Source organism: Colletes gigas, unplaced genomic scaffold, assembly GCF_013123115.1.
Source record: "Colletes gigas isolate AHSC1104 unplaced genomic scaffold, ASM1312311v1 Colletes_gigas_Sc00004, whole genome shotgun sequence".
Taxonomy (NCBI): Eukaryota; Metazoa; Arthropoda; class Insecta; order Hymenoptera; family Colletidae; genus Colletes; species Colletes gigas.
The window spans coordinates 6549845-6563860 of NW_025106633.1; the positions used below are offsets into that span (position 1 = coordinate 6549845).

Below are 14016 nucleotides of genomic sequence, written 5' to 3' on the forward strand. Positions count from 1 at the left end.
ATGTAATGGGCCGTTGAAAAACCTACAATTCATTGCACTTATATTTTTTCGCTTTTTAAACATAGCTTTTGGTTTCATTACTGCGTCGAGTATCGTCCGTGTATGTCTAATGCAAAATTATATTCGCAACTCCAAAGAAGATTGGATCACTTAAATATTTTTATATCTTTTGTTTACAAAATTATTCATTTATTTTCATATCACCGTCAACTAACTGGTTTTTTTACGGAATTTAATTAATTTCAGACTCTTTGAGATATCATATTACGAATACGTTGTTTTAGTGTGAACAAAAGAAGGCTGAGCACTTGCTCGACAATATTACGGAACAATTATCGAGAATATTGCAGTCCGTTGGCCTTGTTTTGTTAAAATTAAGGTCCTGAGTTTCGAGATAATCACGCGTATTAAAATGATTGTGCAAGCTTCCCAGTTCCTTATCACTCGTCATTATTTACGTTGTTGCATATGAAACACTCGTACCCCGGCCAATTTCGTTTTACAGATCTCGAATATTTAAAATAAGATATCTACGGTCTGTTGGGGCCCTTGGAAATTTCTAGAAATGAATTACCGACCGAGTGATTAAGGAAATGACAATTTATAGTTCGATTTAAATAGAAGCAGGTGGAGCCACTGTTTTCAGCCTGAAATAGTGTCTTCTCTAGAATAAACATTTTACAAATAAAATATGCATAAATTTACAACAAAATCAAGCTAAAAGATTCTTAAATAGCAAAAATCTGGAAGCTTGGTTTAACATTTCATGACTCGAAAGGCCCAAGACTAATGGAACATTGTGCAAATAAAATAAAGAGTTTCGTCCAACCCTTGGTGTCACAACAATGATTCAGCACAATGAAAAACACAATTTCCCTATTAATAGCAATTGAAATACCCTCGATTAAAGGGCAATCAATACGGAAACGATCGTGCAAACGACAAACTTCGTTCGATTAGTCACCGTCTGTCCAAAGTTCACTATGCCACGCTCGGGAGGCGTGGCTCGAGACGACTAATAGTAAAAGCAAAGGATGGAAATTCGCACGCGGTCAGATATTTTACTAACAACACGTTTTCTTTCTGTTTCATAGACGTCGTCTTGCCGACCGTCCTAATTGCTCTGCTGTTCGTCGGCAATGCCATCATCGTTTACATTATCTTCCAGTATAGAAAGAGGTGAGTCAAATTCACGATACCCTTTTGGTTCTTTCTTAAATACGCAATAAAAACAATTTTGGATTTGGTTAAAGGCGCTTTCTATTGTAATAACACAGATTTATTATCACTTATTTACTCTAACGATGTAAGTTATGATAAAACACAAAAAAACCAAAAAAAAAGACAGTAGGTTTTACTTTCACGACTCTATTCGGTTTTCCTCAGCTTTATACTATTGGATCGAGTCATAAGTAACTTCCGACGCAGCTAAGTAGAATCTATTGTGCCAATTTGTTGATAGAGGCTTCGTTAAAAAGTTATTAACAATTAAATTCAAAAATTTCAAATCGTCCCGGAAAAATTATTTTCGGTTGCGGGAGTCAATTACAATCATTTTTTGTCATTACACATATTCCCGAAATCCTACGCACTTTCGAGAAAAAAATTCGAGAAGAGGTGAAATTTTTCGACAAAATTAAAAAATTTCAAATCGTTCTGGAAAAAGTATACTTAGTTAGAGGGGTCAATTACAATAATTTTTGGTGGACAGACATACCCTTGAAATCTTACCCATTTTCGAGAAAAAAATTCGAGTAGGTATTGGAATTTTTAGACGAAATTAAAATATTTCAAATCCTACTAAAAAATATATATTTAGTTACAGGGGTCAATTACAAGCATTTTTGGTCAATAGACATACCCACGAATTCCTACGCATTTTCGAGAAAAAAAATTCTTTACCGAAAATCTAATGTGAGGCCCAGAAATGGTCCCCCGAAATTTCATGCGAATCTTTAAAATATCATAACTTCTGAACGGGTTGGACGATTTTAATGTTGCAAAAAGCAAACAACGCGTATTTTGGTGCAGAATACGTAGAAATTCTAAGAATTGCCGAAAAGTTATTTCTCAACCCCGGAAAGTGAGAAAAACCGCATAAAAATGGTCCAATTTTCAACGGTCCATACCTCCTACAATAGTGAATATATTTGAATGAAACTTTTTTCTGAACTGGAGTTCATAGTTACCTATAAAAACGTATTGAACAACTTTTCTGTAGGGCGTTAAATAAAATAATTAAAAATCAAAAACGAACTTTTAAGAAAAATCGACAGAGGGTAGGGTGTTTAAAATGTTTGGCGAAAAAAAAGATTCCTAATCGTTCTGAAAAAATTATATTTAGTCGCAGGGGTTGATTATAATCATTTTTGGTGAATACACGTACCACCGAAATGCTACGCATTTTCGAGAAAAAAATTCGAGAAGGTGTGAAATTTTTCGACAAAATTAAAAAATTTCAAATCGTTCTGAAAAAATTATTTTCGGTTGCGGGGGTCAATTACAATCAGTTTTTGTCATTACACATATTCCCGAAATCCTACGCACTTTCGAGAAAAAAAATTCGAGGTGTGAAATTTTTCGTCGGAAAAAGAAAATTTCAAATCGTTCTGAAAAAATTATTTTCAGTTGCGGGGTTCAATTACAATAATTTTTTACTTGTATCCTTATTTCAATATAGCTAATAAATCGAATTTGATTTGCAGGAAATTCCCGCCAATAGAACACGGCGAGGAGATGGCTTTGCATAATTCAGCAGAGGTGCCACAGGTGTAAATTGAGCGAGAATCGACAGTCAAGTTCACGGTGCCAGCAAGAACGTTAGCGATGAGGCCTACGTTGCATTTTTCTACGAGGATGATCAGAAATCAATCTCCAAAATGGTCGTCGAGAGGCCTCGACCGCTTTATTCCCCCATAAGCGTTATGTCGTGAAGGGATCGCTGTCGAGAAAAGTCGGGGATCCCCGAAATTCGTGTTATATAATTTCGTTCTAAAGCGATGTTCGTCGAAATAGATCGCGCGACAAAGAAACGTTTTCACGCGCGTAAATGTAACGGGGGACGCTCTAAAAAGAATGACTATAAACCGCGATCATTGCCGCGTAAAAATTCGCTGTCAATGTTAGAACTCGGGCGCCTATTCAGCGCTGCCATAATTTGACGTACACATTTACGGTAATGTATTATAATGTAAGGAAATAATATATTCTATATTTCGTCCAAATTGTGACTAAGTTAAGAATAAACGGATGTTTTATTAATACGGCTGCTGCTATTTGATGTCTAAATCGATCGGGATTGATAAATAAAACCTATTCTTCGGTACAGTAGGAGGGCAACGTAAATGAAAATAAAGAGTAAAAATGAATTTGTTTTATTGCATCGATCACACTTGTATGTACAATCGTTGGCGTGGTTAGACGTGTTAGTTTAAAAGTACTTCTGTAATGGTTCCCCTAAAATCTCCTCCAGGGTGCGCACTGCGTTCTGCGCACATTTCTCCGTTGCTTCATCCTCGTCCTCCAACAATTCTGCCAGGAATGGTATAGTCTCTGGTAATAGCGGCATGAAATCCTCTCCTAGCTTCCTCACGATCTCGACCTGCGTTCACGGAAGAAAATCGCGAATAGAAAACGGCGGTATAATTAGAATGACCTCGAGAAACCAGTTTGCGCGACGATTGCTATAGCGACAATACGGGAACCACCAGATCACTTAAAAGAGAGACAGCTTGGTTATTTCTCATCTCGATTCGAGGCTCAGTCCAGTGATGGACGTTCGTGGGAATCTTGGACATGCGCACTAGAACTTTCCCTCGTGAGATTCCTTTTTGCGCGTGCGTCAACTTTCTGCTATAGACGTATCTTTAGCGTAAAAAGGGGTGCATATTGGGAGTTCCCATGTTTAGTACAAAATTGAACTTTCTACTTCAAATGCTCGCCAATCACAGAAAAATTAACTTATCGAAGATCCCCTACGTATTTCTCTAGCTATACTCGTGTAGATTAAGAGGAAATTTTTTGTTTTTGTCTCTTTCCCTGTAACTTCCTTACTGGGATCCAACGGTGCCCTAAATTCTAGTTAAGACTACTGAGACTGTCCATCACTGGCTCAGTCTCGCGTGCACCATCCAACGATGGCAAGTAAATTGAAAACCACGCGAGTCACGCGTATTACGCAAAAATAAAAGTTTATATATTTTTTATGAAAATAAATCCTATTCAAAGGTACAAGAAACGATTCGTTTCACATGTAATTAAAAATAACACGAACACGATCACGATCTCTGTTGGAAATGAATAAAGCATATAATAAAAAAATGAATTGAGTAACGGCGAACTTCTACTCACCAATGCGTTCAGTGCTGCGCTTCTGACGTAGGGTTTCGCGTGTCTGGTCTTGAGCAACGTTTGGTAGACCAGCTGTTTGTGCAAAGAATCGTCGGGAATGGCGCTGGCGAAGGCGGCGACGCAAGGCACTACAAGTTCGTTCGTCCTCTTCTCGTATTCCTCTCTAGTCCCCATAGTGTTCTCGAGCTGATCCACGATGGGCTGCGACAATATCTCGAATCTCTCTTGGGTCACTACGTTACGCGCGTCGTAACTGAACACCCGATAGAGGGTTAGCAAAATGGCTTCCACCAATTCGATCTTGCTCGAGTCCTCGGGAAGAGTCATTTCTTGGGGCTCGTCCGAGATCGCTGGATTGTTGCTGCTCAACAGCACAGCCGCGTGTTTGAGGAAGTGACCAGCGAAGAGGACGAACAACGACTTCAGGCACTCTGCTATGTTAGCCGACAGTCTATAGAACGTGATGCTTCGTTGCTTGTACTGTGGATTCCTTGCAGCCCAATCGTACAATTTATAATAAAATGGCCTGAACGTGGCCTCGCTGAGCTTCAAAATAAGCGCGACCAGCGCTTTGCTGGCGCTCTCCTCCACGACCACCACGTTCCTCAATGTCACCTCCGAGTCGTCTATTTCCATCTCGTCGTTAGAAATGTCCTCGCGGAATTGCAAAACCTTCAAGAAGAATATGCCCAGATCCGGAATGGCCGCGCTCAAATCTGCCGGCTGGACGCTGTTGAAGGACTCTGCCAGGACAGTCATCAGCGCCGGTATGCACTGATACGTCTTTTTCGCGAGCAACGTGTCGTAAGTTCTGTTCACGGCTGGCAACAACACTCGCAGAGATATGCAACTGGACAGCTTCTGCGTCGTCGCCTTCAGACGCGACACCACAACGCCGATCTTTGGATGCTCGGTGTCGGTGTACAAAGAGTTCAATCTCGCCAGCTCGAACAGCAATTGGTCCAAGTACAGGGACAAGAAGTTTCCTACAGAGTCTACGATCTTCTGCAACGCACTCACTATACTGACAACTATCACGTCCGGCACGTCTTGATGGCAATGGTTCTCCAGCAGCTGCAGAACCGCTGGAACGAATTTATTCAGCGACGGTATAGCGTAGATGCGCATGGAGCTGCATAATTCTGCAACGCATAGCGCAGCGCTGCCCAACACCGGCCCTTCCTTTGTCCTCAAAAGTTTAGTAGTCATCTCCAGGATCTGAAAAACATTTACAGTATAATACAAATGCATAGACAAAGCCTCTTTTTGAATAACTGAACTCTTACCGGTTTGAATACCGTAGGATGCTCCGTGGCCAACAATTTAGCTAGCAGTTTCAACGTAATCAGAACAGTCTGTTGGACGATTTCCTGTTCCTGCGTTTCCGACTTAACTCGTGCATCGATAACGTTCAACAGGGACTCGATCAAGTTCAGCAAATCCGTGTAATCCTCCTCGCCGAACTTCCGTTGCTGGAGTCGCGTGTTGAGTAGCTCCAGAGCTTTCCTCTTCACTGTCAACAACTTGTGCTCCATCAGACGCTTGATGCTAACCAGAAAGATTCCGTTTGGCAACAAATTGTTGACGAGATCGAGCACGTCGTAGAGATGATGCAGAAGAACCTTCCAATATTTACCGATCGGTTTCCCTTGATGTTTGTCCGCGTTTCTCGAGGTGCTCTCGATCAACAGAATCAACTCTATGATCAGTTGATCGTAGTACGGTCTCACGTTGTTCACATCGACGGGTTTGAGCTCCGCGACTCGATTGATAAAATCGGGAGACGACAACAGGTTGCTGACGAACTGCACCAGGATGTACTTGTAGTGTCTCAGGTGTTTGGGATTGTTGTTGGCCACGTCGAAGATGTGCTTGTACTTGAAGGACATGGCAGCTTTACGGTCTTCATCCTCTTCTATGTCGACTGGCAACTCCCTCATGAACTGTGCTAGCTTCACGCAGACTTGGACGAGTCTGCCAGGTGGAAACTCGTGAGACACCTGGAGAGCAAACTCCAGTCTCTGGCCAGGCGTCTTCTGATTCATGATACGCATCGTTCTGGACACAACGTGGCTCTCGAAAGTGAGCAGATAGTACAGATGAAAATGATTGTCCAGCAGCTGCAACAGCTTCACGAACAGAGGCATCCGTCTGTGCTCGGGGATGTCTGGCAGAGAAACGATGAAGGTTCTCAGAACCTCGCACGCGTGGGTCTCGTTCTCAGCCGCGTTTATTATGGGCACCACTGTCTCGATGGTCTTGGAGATGATCTGTATCGAGTAGGCGTCATCCTGACGCACCACCGAGCTGCCCATGAAGGTGAATATGGGCATGATGGTGTAAAGAGCGCAGCGCACGTCGACGATCTTCAAAAGCTCCACCAAGACCAGCAACGCGTGATGGTGAGTCTGAGGATTCCTCGAGGTCCTGATGCACTGAGTGATCAGATCCACCTGCAGATGGGCGTCACGTATGGGCAGCTTGCTCACCGCTAGTCGATGAATCGTCGACAGCAACAACTGATTGGTATACTCTATGGGGCTCTGTTCCTCGAAGCTCAGGCACATCTTCAGCAAATCGAACAAGATAGGATAAAGCAATTCCTCATGCTCGATATTGTTAGCTTGTTGAACAAACTCTAGAAGCGTTACCCCGCGTTTCCATTCCCTTCTGTTGATTATCGTTGGATCAGGAATGTAACGCACGTTCAATCGTTTCTTGTTCTTCACCATGGCGTTGTTCAACTCGAGATTCTTCAGATTCCTCATCGTTTGCAACTCGTTCACTATCAGCTCCGCGTTCATACGGATCCTCCTGATCGCCCTATTGGCTATGGAAATCACGTTGCTCGTGTTACTGTCGGTCACCACGTCCACCAGCTTGGCAAGGATCTTCTTCTGGAGTCCGGGCGACACTTTTCCAGCGCTCTCGAAGAAGGTCTCTTCTATCTGTTTCAACAGAATTACACTCGGTGGATAGAGGACTCCGGTTTCCGTCATTATCTCAGCCTTGTGCTCTACTATACTGTCCTCGAACAGCTGCCATGCTTGAGGAACAGTGAGAACCTTTACAGTTGTGCTGTTGAATCTCTGAAGTATATTCTTCAACGCGTTACCGGTTGATTTACTTTTGGACTCCGTGAGCAGGGTCTTTAATAGCTCTAGGCCTAGGGGAGCTAGTCGCTCGAGTATCGTTGGTCCGTTAACGTGAACCAGAATATCCAACAGTTGGGACTTAACGTGTATCGGAGTCTCTGGGTCCGTGGCAACCTCGAACACAAATTGCTGTGCTTGTTGGAGACTTTTTCTTAGGTCAGACTTCAATTGAGCGCATACATCCGGGTCAGGGGAGAGTAGAACGTAAAGGGACAGCGACAGCTGATCAGGATCCAGCGATATCTCCGATCGCCTAGCCACCAATTCTTGCAACAAGGCTGAGAACGTATCTGCTGACAAGTTGAAGGTGTGCATGAGCTTCTTAAGGACATCCAACGCAGCTATTCGACACTCGTTGTTTTCCCTGGCCAGCGAAATTAGCAAGTTCGTTACAAATACTTTGTCCTGGAACGCCCATTGCAGGGACTTGCACTGATCAAGAAGTACCAAAGTTATCTTCAAACAGTAGAAAGATGTTTGTACTTGTACCGGTTTTATGTAGAGTTGAGACAGAAATTGGATCAGATCTTTAACCGTGGCAAAGTGTCGTTGGAAAAATATCTGCAAGCAACGAGAATAATGCTTGCGCCAGTACTTGTTCTCTATCCCCTCGAAAAACATTTCCAGCAGCCTAAGAATCAAATTGCTCCGATGGGGATTGTTCTCAAAGTCGAACTTCGAGTTCAGTTTCAAGTCCAAACGTCTGTGAACCATTTCCAGAACGTATGTACCTACTTGCAAAGGCAACACTCCTTGAGAAGTCAATTCGATAGCAGTCTGTATATTGTTCCCTGTTATATTGTTACAATTTTGCAGCATCTTTACCTGCGGATACTTCTTGATGATTTCTGTAGCCATTTCGATAACCTCTCTGGCGATTTCAGGTTGCAAGAATCCAACGGGGACTCTGCACACGGATCCCAATAGGATCAGATTGAAGAACATGGTGGCTGCGTCGCCGTGAGCAATCTGTTGTTTCATGGCGCTTAATATACTTTCGGTAGGAGGTAACAGTTCCCAGTTCAGTATGTTATGAAAAGCTGCTGACGAGACTGCCTCCGCGTTAGGCGATTTGCCCAAGTCCTTTCGCACGTGTTGCATGTAAGCGTTCTTTTTGGCAAAGTTCGACTGCAGAACCTCCATCGCGATACTCACGTCTGCGTCGTCGTTTGGGAACAAGTACGAGAGGGACGCGATGAAGACGCTGGTGTCGTCACCCACCTCGCAGAGTTCCAACAGTATCTTCAGAGCTGGTTTCGCTAACACTTTCCGACTGCTACTATGGCAGCTCGATAGCAGCACTTTCAACTCGTCGATCAACATGTCCACAGGAAGCAAAGCTGTCAGACGGTTCGTGGGAAGGGACAGCAACGCTTTGATCACGTTTATTTCACTGTCGTTGAATCTAGCTTGCAACGTGCTTGTCATCATATCCTTGAAACTATCCGGGATTTTCACGTTGTTTCTTGCTAGGGTCTCCAACGCCATGATTCTTTGCTCCGGGCTAATATGAATCAATCTGTCGAGTATACCCACGGAGTCTTGGGTATCTTTGGCACCAAAATGCCAGGATGTGAGGAACTGCAACGCCAGTTTCGAATCTTTGTCGGTGTCGCTGCGTTTCATGAGATTTTTCAGATAGTCGTCGAATCTTTCCGGGTAGGTTTTCTCGAAGCATTGATACAAACGCATCAGAAAATCTCTAGCTTCGTTCGATATATTGTTCGCGAGGAATTCCTTTTCCAGCACGTTCCACAAAATGGTGTCCACCCCGTTGTTGTCTAGTTTTATCCGCGTCAATATCTCGCTGACCATGTTCTGAATGCGCGTCGTTTCTGACGGGTTGTTTAAAATCACACGGCAGCTGGTTTGCAGCAGGGGCACGATGAATTTTAATACGTTGGTGTTGGACGATTGGAGCTTTATCGCAAGCTCGACGAACCAAAACAGCTCCGATAATCGATTTGCGAGAGAATCGGAAACCGTGGTCAGTCGATAGGTCGGTGAATTGTACAAGAAAAATATTAAAACCATTAACTCCTCCTTCAGATGTGTTTTCTTAAACATTTTTGGAAGCAACTTTTCTGTAGTTTCGTTATTCAATTTCACTTTGGTCATTAGCATCGCCAGAATCATGTAAGTGCCGGCTGTGAAATCAGGTATAGGGCTTTCCAGGCCTCTCAAAATTGTTGGTAACATGTGATTTATTTGAACTTCCGACATGGTAGGTGACTGATCGATAATCCCTAATATGGAAGTGGTGTAGAATGCGTACAGTGTACTTAAACAAGTCGCTCTGTTCGAGTACACTCTTGTAGCAACGATAACATGATTGCAAATAAGTTTTAGAAGACCGTTATCGGAACTGAGACGATTGATCAATGATATCGTAGCTAGCGGAACACCCGGCTTTTGAAGAGGCTTCAACCAGTGCCATTTATCGGCTGCATCCGTCAGATTTAATAACTGCAATGCTCTTACAAACATTCGAGTCTCGTGATAAGGTAAAATTAATAGTAGAAATTGATCCCTGTTAAATTCGTGAATACGAAATCTATGTATTAACCATTCGAGCGCTTTGTGAGCATTGTTGAGCAAAAAGTATGGCGATAAAAGAATCAGAAACTTTTCAATTTCCCCGTCCAACTTTTTGTTCACTTTAACATCCTGCACGGCACGTTCAAGACTGAGCGAACTTTGCGCAAAGAGTGTTCTCTCGAATTCTAAAAACAGGTCCGATAACTTACCCAATTCTTGTAACCCATTTTGACCTATAAAACAGATTAAGCATTTAGTTATCGAACATGATTATCCATGGCTTAACCAGTCTCTTACCAATATTCAAAACTGTTTCCCTATCTAAATTAGCAGCTTCTTTTGGATCGAATAACAAGCTAGCACGTCTTGTGTCCTGTAGCAAGATACTAGTCTGCGGTGTTCTGAGTTTCTTCAATTGTTCCGCAAGGGATGTAGCCATTCTGGATCTGAATTAAAAACTTATTTAAGTATCAAAAATTTTTAAATGTTTTAAACGCAAAAAACCGGTACTTGAAATGCGAATATAACCTCGCTTTATATTCTTGTACTCGTTCTCGATAAATGCACCAAATAGGTTGTGTCTACAGTTAATACCCGTATTATTATTTATACGTAAAGTATTCAAAAATATATCAACTATTTATAGTATGTCCGATTATTAATTTTTTTAAAACTACACGTGCTACTACTATACACAGCCATTCCTACGCACGCGTACATTTTCCATAAAAAGCATTGTCAATGTCAATGAAAATAGCAGTACATCATCATTATCAATTACCATCGTTTACAAGTAAAAAACTATCGATCAGAAAACTCAGTTTTGTCTAACTCTTAGAAGCTCTTTTTCTTACGAACAATGTGAAACAAAAAACATGACAATTTCGTTAACGAAAGTATAGTGACAGAAGACTTTTCGCCCGTTGTTATTGGCGCGAAGTTAGGTTAACTCCAAAATTGTATATAAACACCAGAGTATCTGATTATTTACATCTAGCGTAATAATGTCTCTTTAATAGAAAGATGGGTGACGCTTTAGAAAATATTAATCCGAAATTGTATAAGAAAATCGATGAAAGACAAGTTACTGCTAAAGACGAAGATGAGGACATAGCGGACGAGTTTGACGAGCGTGAGATCTTCGGTATATTTTCTTAACAGTTTGATCGACTCGGATTTTAATCGGATTTTACATTAAATTTAATTTACAGATCTTATTAGAAACATCAATGATCCTGAACATCCCCTGACACTGGAGGAATTAAATGTAGTAGAACAAAGCCTTATAGAGGTAATGAATTACCTATTATTAATCAGTTTAATATTCAACATCATTTAGTTCACAAATTTTTCATTACAGATCGACAATAAGGCAAACAGAGTTCATGTACAGTTCACTCCAACGATACCGCATTGCAGTATGGCAACATTGATCGGTTTATCGATCAGGGTACAACTTTTGCGAGCTTTACCATCAAGGTTTAAAGTTAATGTGGAAATTACACCAGGTACTCATACGTCGGAAGCAGCAGTGAACAAACAGCTGGCAGACAAGGAAAGAGTAGCTGCAGCTCTTGAAAACAGCCATCTGCTTGAAGTAATTAATCAGTGCATTGGAATGAAATGTTAGTAACTTTGTTAACTCCAAGTTAGAATAATGTTTCCTTGGTTGAAATTCGGTTTGGACAAGGCTACAAGTGCAATAGACCAGGAAAATGAAATTTAATGTATTTGCTCTTATCTTCCATCAAAAGATATTTGTACGTGTATAATAAACGATTTGACGATGTTTCCGATTAATTAGAATATATTCTTATACACGAAGCTGGAATTCGACTTGCGTCGTCGAGACTCGAATTCTGCCGCCGGTTGACGTAAGTCGGATTTCAACTATTTCGAGAACGAGAAAGAAACCCTCGCATTCACCTTCTTTCTCGAAACGGTGGAACTCACGTACACGTGACTGTGCACAGAGGTGCCAGAAAAGCACCGAGCACACATGCCAGATCACGCGTACGTGAGCTCGTGGAGTTACGGAGAGTCGACAAAGGCAAACTGACGCATGCCCTCTCTCTCGATTCTCCGAAGCTGCCCGAAGTAATTTCGGACCGCCTCGTGAGAGTCGAGAGAGGAAGGCTCACATTTGCCTTCCCGCTCTTGAACAACTAACATCCAACCTCACATCAACGACATACGATTTGGAATCACGACTGCCCAGGCATTTTTACTTTCCGACCTATGTAGGCGCGCATAAGCAAAGTACCATGATGAAAACAAAATTTTGTGAAATTTTTCTTACGGAAATAAACGTTTTAAGACCCCCTGATCATAGTGTAACTATTGAAAAAAGAGAAATTTCTTTTTTATTATTCCTATGTATGAGCGTGCATATGCATACTATTTCAGATATCACTTCTGATATATCTGGCAACGTATAACCATTACTACTGGCTACTGTCAGCCTCTCGCAGCCTCTGCTAACCTCTGTCAGCATGTGCGGACTTCTGCCTGCCTCTGCTGGCCCCTGCTGACCACACCTGATACTTCCGACAACGTATTACGATTACTACTGGTTACTGTCAGCCTCTCCCAGCCTCTGTTGGCCTCTCCTGACCTCCGCTTATATTTCTGACAACGTATGACGATTACAACTTGCTATAGTTGCCCCTGCTGGTCTCTGCTTGCCACTCCTTGCTACTACTGGCCTCCACTGGCCTCCGCTGATCTCCGCTGACCACTGCTGACCACTCCTGATGCTTCCGACAACGTATAACGATTACTACTTGTTACTGCTTGCCCCTCCTGGTCTCTGCATGCCTCTGCTGCCCCCTGCTGACCCCTGCTATCCCTTGCTGACCCCTGCCGACCACTGCTGACCACCCCTGACCACCCCTGACCACCCCTGACCACCCCTGATACTTCTGACATGATGTATAAGTATTCAAGCCTTGTATAATGTAAATCTATGGCAATAAATGATATAATTTAACAGAATTCTATGTGTTCTCATCATTTTTACCTTTCTTTTCCTCTCCAAATCATTGCCTTAGTTTTAAGAGACCGTTTTCCCGGTTAAAATCGGATTCCCAAAGTGTCCAGCTCTCGTACTTGCTGCCAAAATCAAAAATTAAAAGTCCTGAAACAATTGGAAAGTCCTGAAACAGCTGGAAAGTCCTGAAACAATTGAAAAGTCCTGAAGCCGCTGGAAAACCCTGAAACAACGAAAAAGTCCTGAAACAACGAAAAAGCCCTGAAACAACGAAAAAGCCCTGAAACAACGAAAAAGTCCTGAACCCTTGGAATTTTGGAACCAGCTGGAATGTCCTGAAACAATTGAAAAGTCCTGAAACAGCTGGAAAGTCCTGAAACAACGAAAAAGTCCTGAAACCTTGGAATTTTGGAACCAGCTGGAAGGGTCCTGAAACAACGAAAAAGTCCTGAAACCTTGAAATTTTGGGCCCGCTGGAAAGTCCTGAAACAATTGGAAAGTCCTGAAACAGCTGGAAAAGCCTGAAACAGCTGGAAAGGCCTGAAACAGCTGGAAAGCCCTGGAATTTCTTGGAAACGCCGAAAATTCTTGGAAAACCTGAATTTTTAGCAAAATTCTGAGTTTCAGGACTTCCTAGTGGGTTCAGGGAAACCAAGGAGTGTCTCAGGGAGTCTTATAACTAAGGTAATGACTTGGAGAGGAAAAGAAAGGTAAAAAATGATGAGAAGACATAGAATTCTTTGTAATTATATCATTTATTGCCGTAGATTTACATTATACAATGTTTTAATATATAATACAATGTTTTTAATGGCAGAAGTTGTTAACAAGGGTCAGCAGTGGTCAGCAGGGGTCAGCAGGGGCCAGTAGAGGCCAGTAGAGGGATGCAGTAGCAAGTTGTAGTCGTTATACGTTGTCAGAAGTATGAGGAGTGGTCAGCAGGGGCCAGTAGAGGTCAGCAGTGGTCAGCAGGGGCCAGTACAG

General features: G+C 42.3%; 3 protein-coding genes across 4 annotated transcripts in view; 2 read left to right on the forward strand and 1 right to left on the reverse strand.

The window, feature by feature from the left end:
• LOC122405434 overlaps positions 1 to 2838 on the forward strand; it is a 50194-nt gene extending 47356 nt beyond the window's left edge. Inside the window, exons 8-9 of the mRNA XM_043410171.1 lie at positions 1095 to 1179; positions 2706 to 2838. Coding sequence (XP_043266106.1) covers positions 1095 to 1179; positions 2706 to 2775 — 155 coding nt within the window. The 3' untranslated portion in view covers positions 2776 to 2838. The remainder of the gene's footprint in view (positions 1 to 1094; positions 1180 to 2705) is intronic.
• Positions 2839 to 3430: 592 nt separating this feature from the next.
• LOC122405425 (HEAT repeat-containing protein 1) lies at positions 3431 to 10635 on the reverse strand. Its single transcript, XM_043410147.1, has 5 exons — positions 10572 to 10635; positions 10341 to 10489; positions 5637 to 10276; positions 4351 to 5568; positions 3431 to 3601 (listed from the first exon to the last, which is right to left on the reverse strand). The coding sequence occupies exons 2-5, from the start codon at positions 10480 to 10482 to the stop codon at positions 3431 to 3433; spliced, it is 6171 nt and encodes a 2056-aa protein (XP_043266082.1). The 5' UTR covers positions 10483 to 10489; positions 10572 to 10635.
• Positions 9991 to 12578, forward strand: LOC122405447 (MIP18 family protein galla-2). Of its 2 annotated transcripts, none has more exons than XM_043410198.1 (5): positions 9991 to 10009; positions 11063 to 11187; positions 11255 to 11334; positions 11404 to 11668; positions 12450 to 12578. In XM_043410198.1, exons 2-5 carry the CDS (start codon positions 11067 to 11069, stop codon positions 12479 to 12481), a joined length of 498 nt encoding a protein of 165 aa, XP_043266133.1. In that variant the 5' UTR covers positions 9991 to 10009; positions 11063 to 11066; the 3' UTR covers positions 12482 to 12578. The 2 variants fall into 2 exon arrangements, with proteins under 2 accessions (XP_043266133.1, XP_043266132.1); XM_043410197.1 differs by lacking the exon at positions 9991 to 10009 and adding an exon at positions 10806 to 10982.
• The last annotated feature ends 1438 nt before the right edge of the window (positions 12579 to 14016 follow it).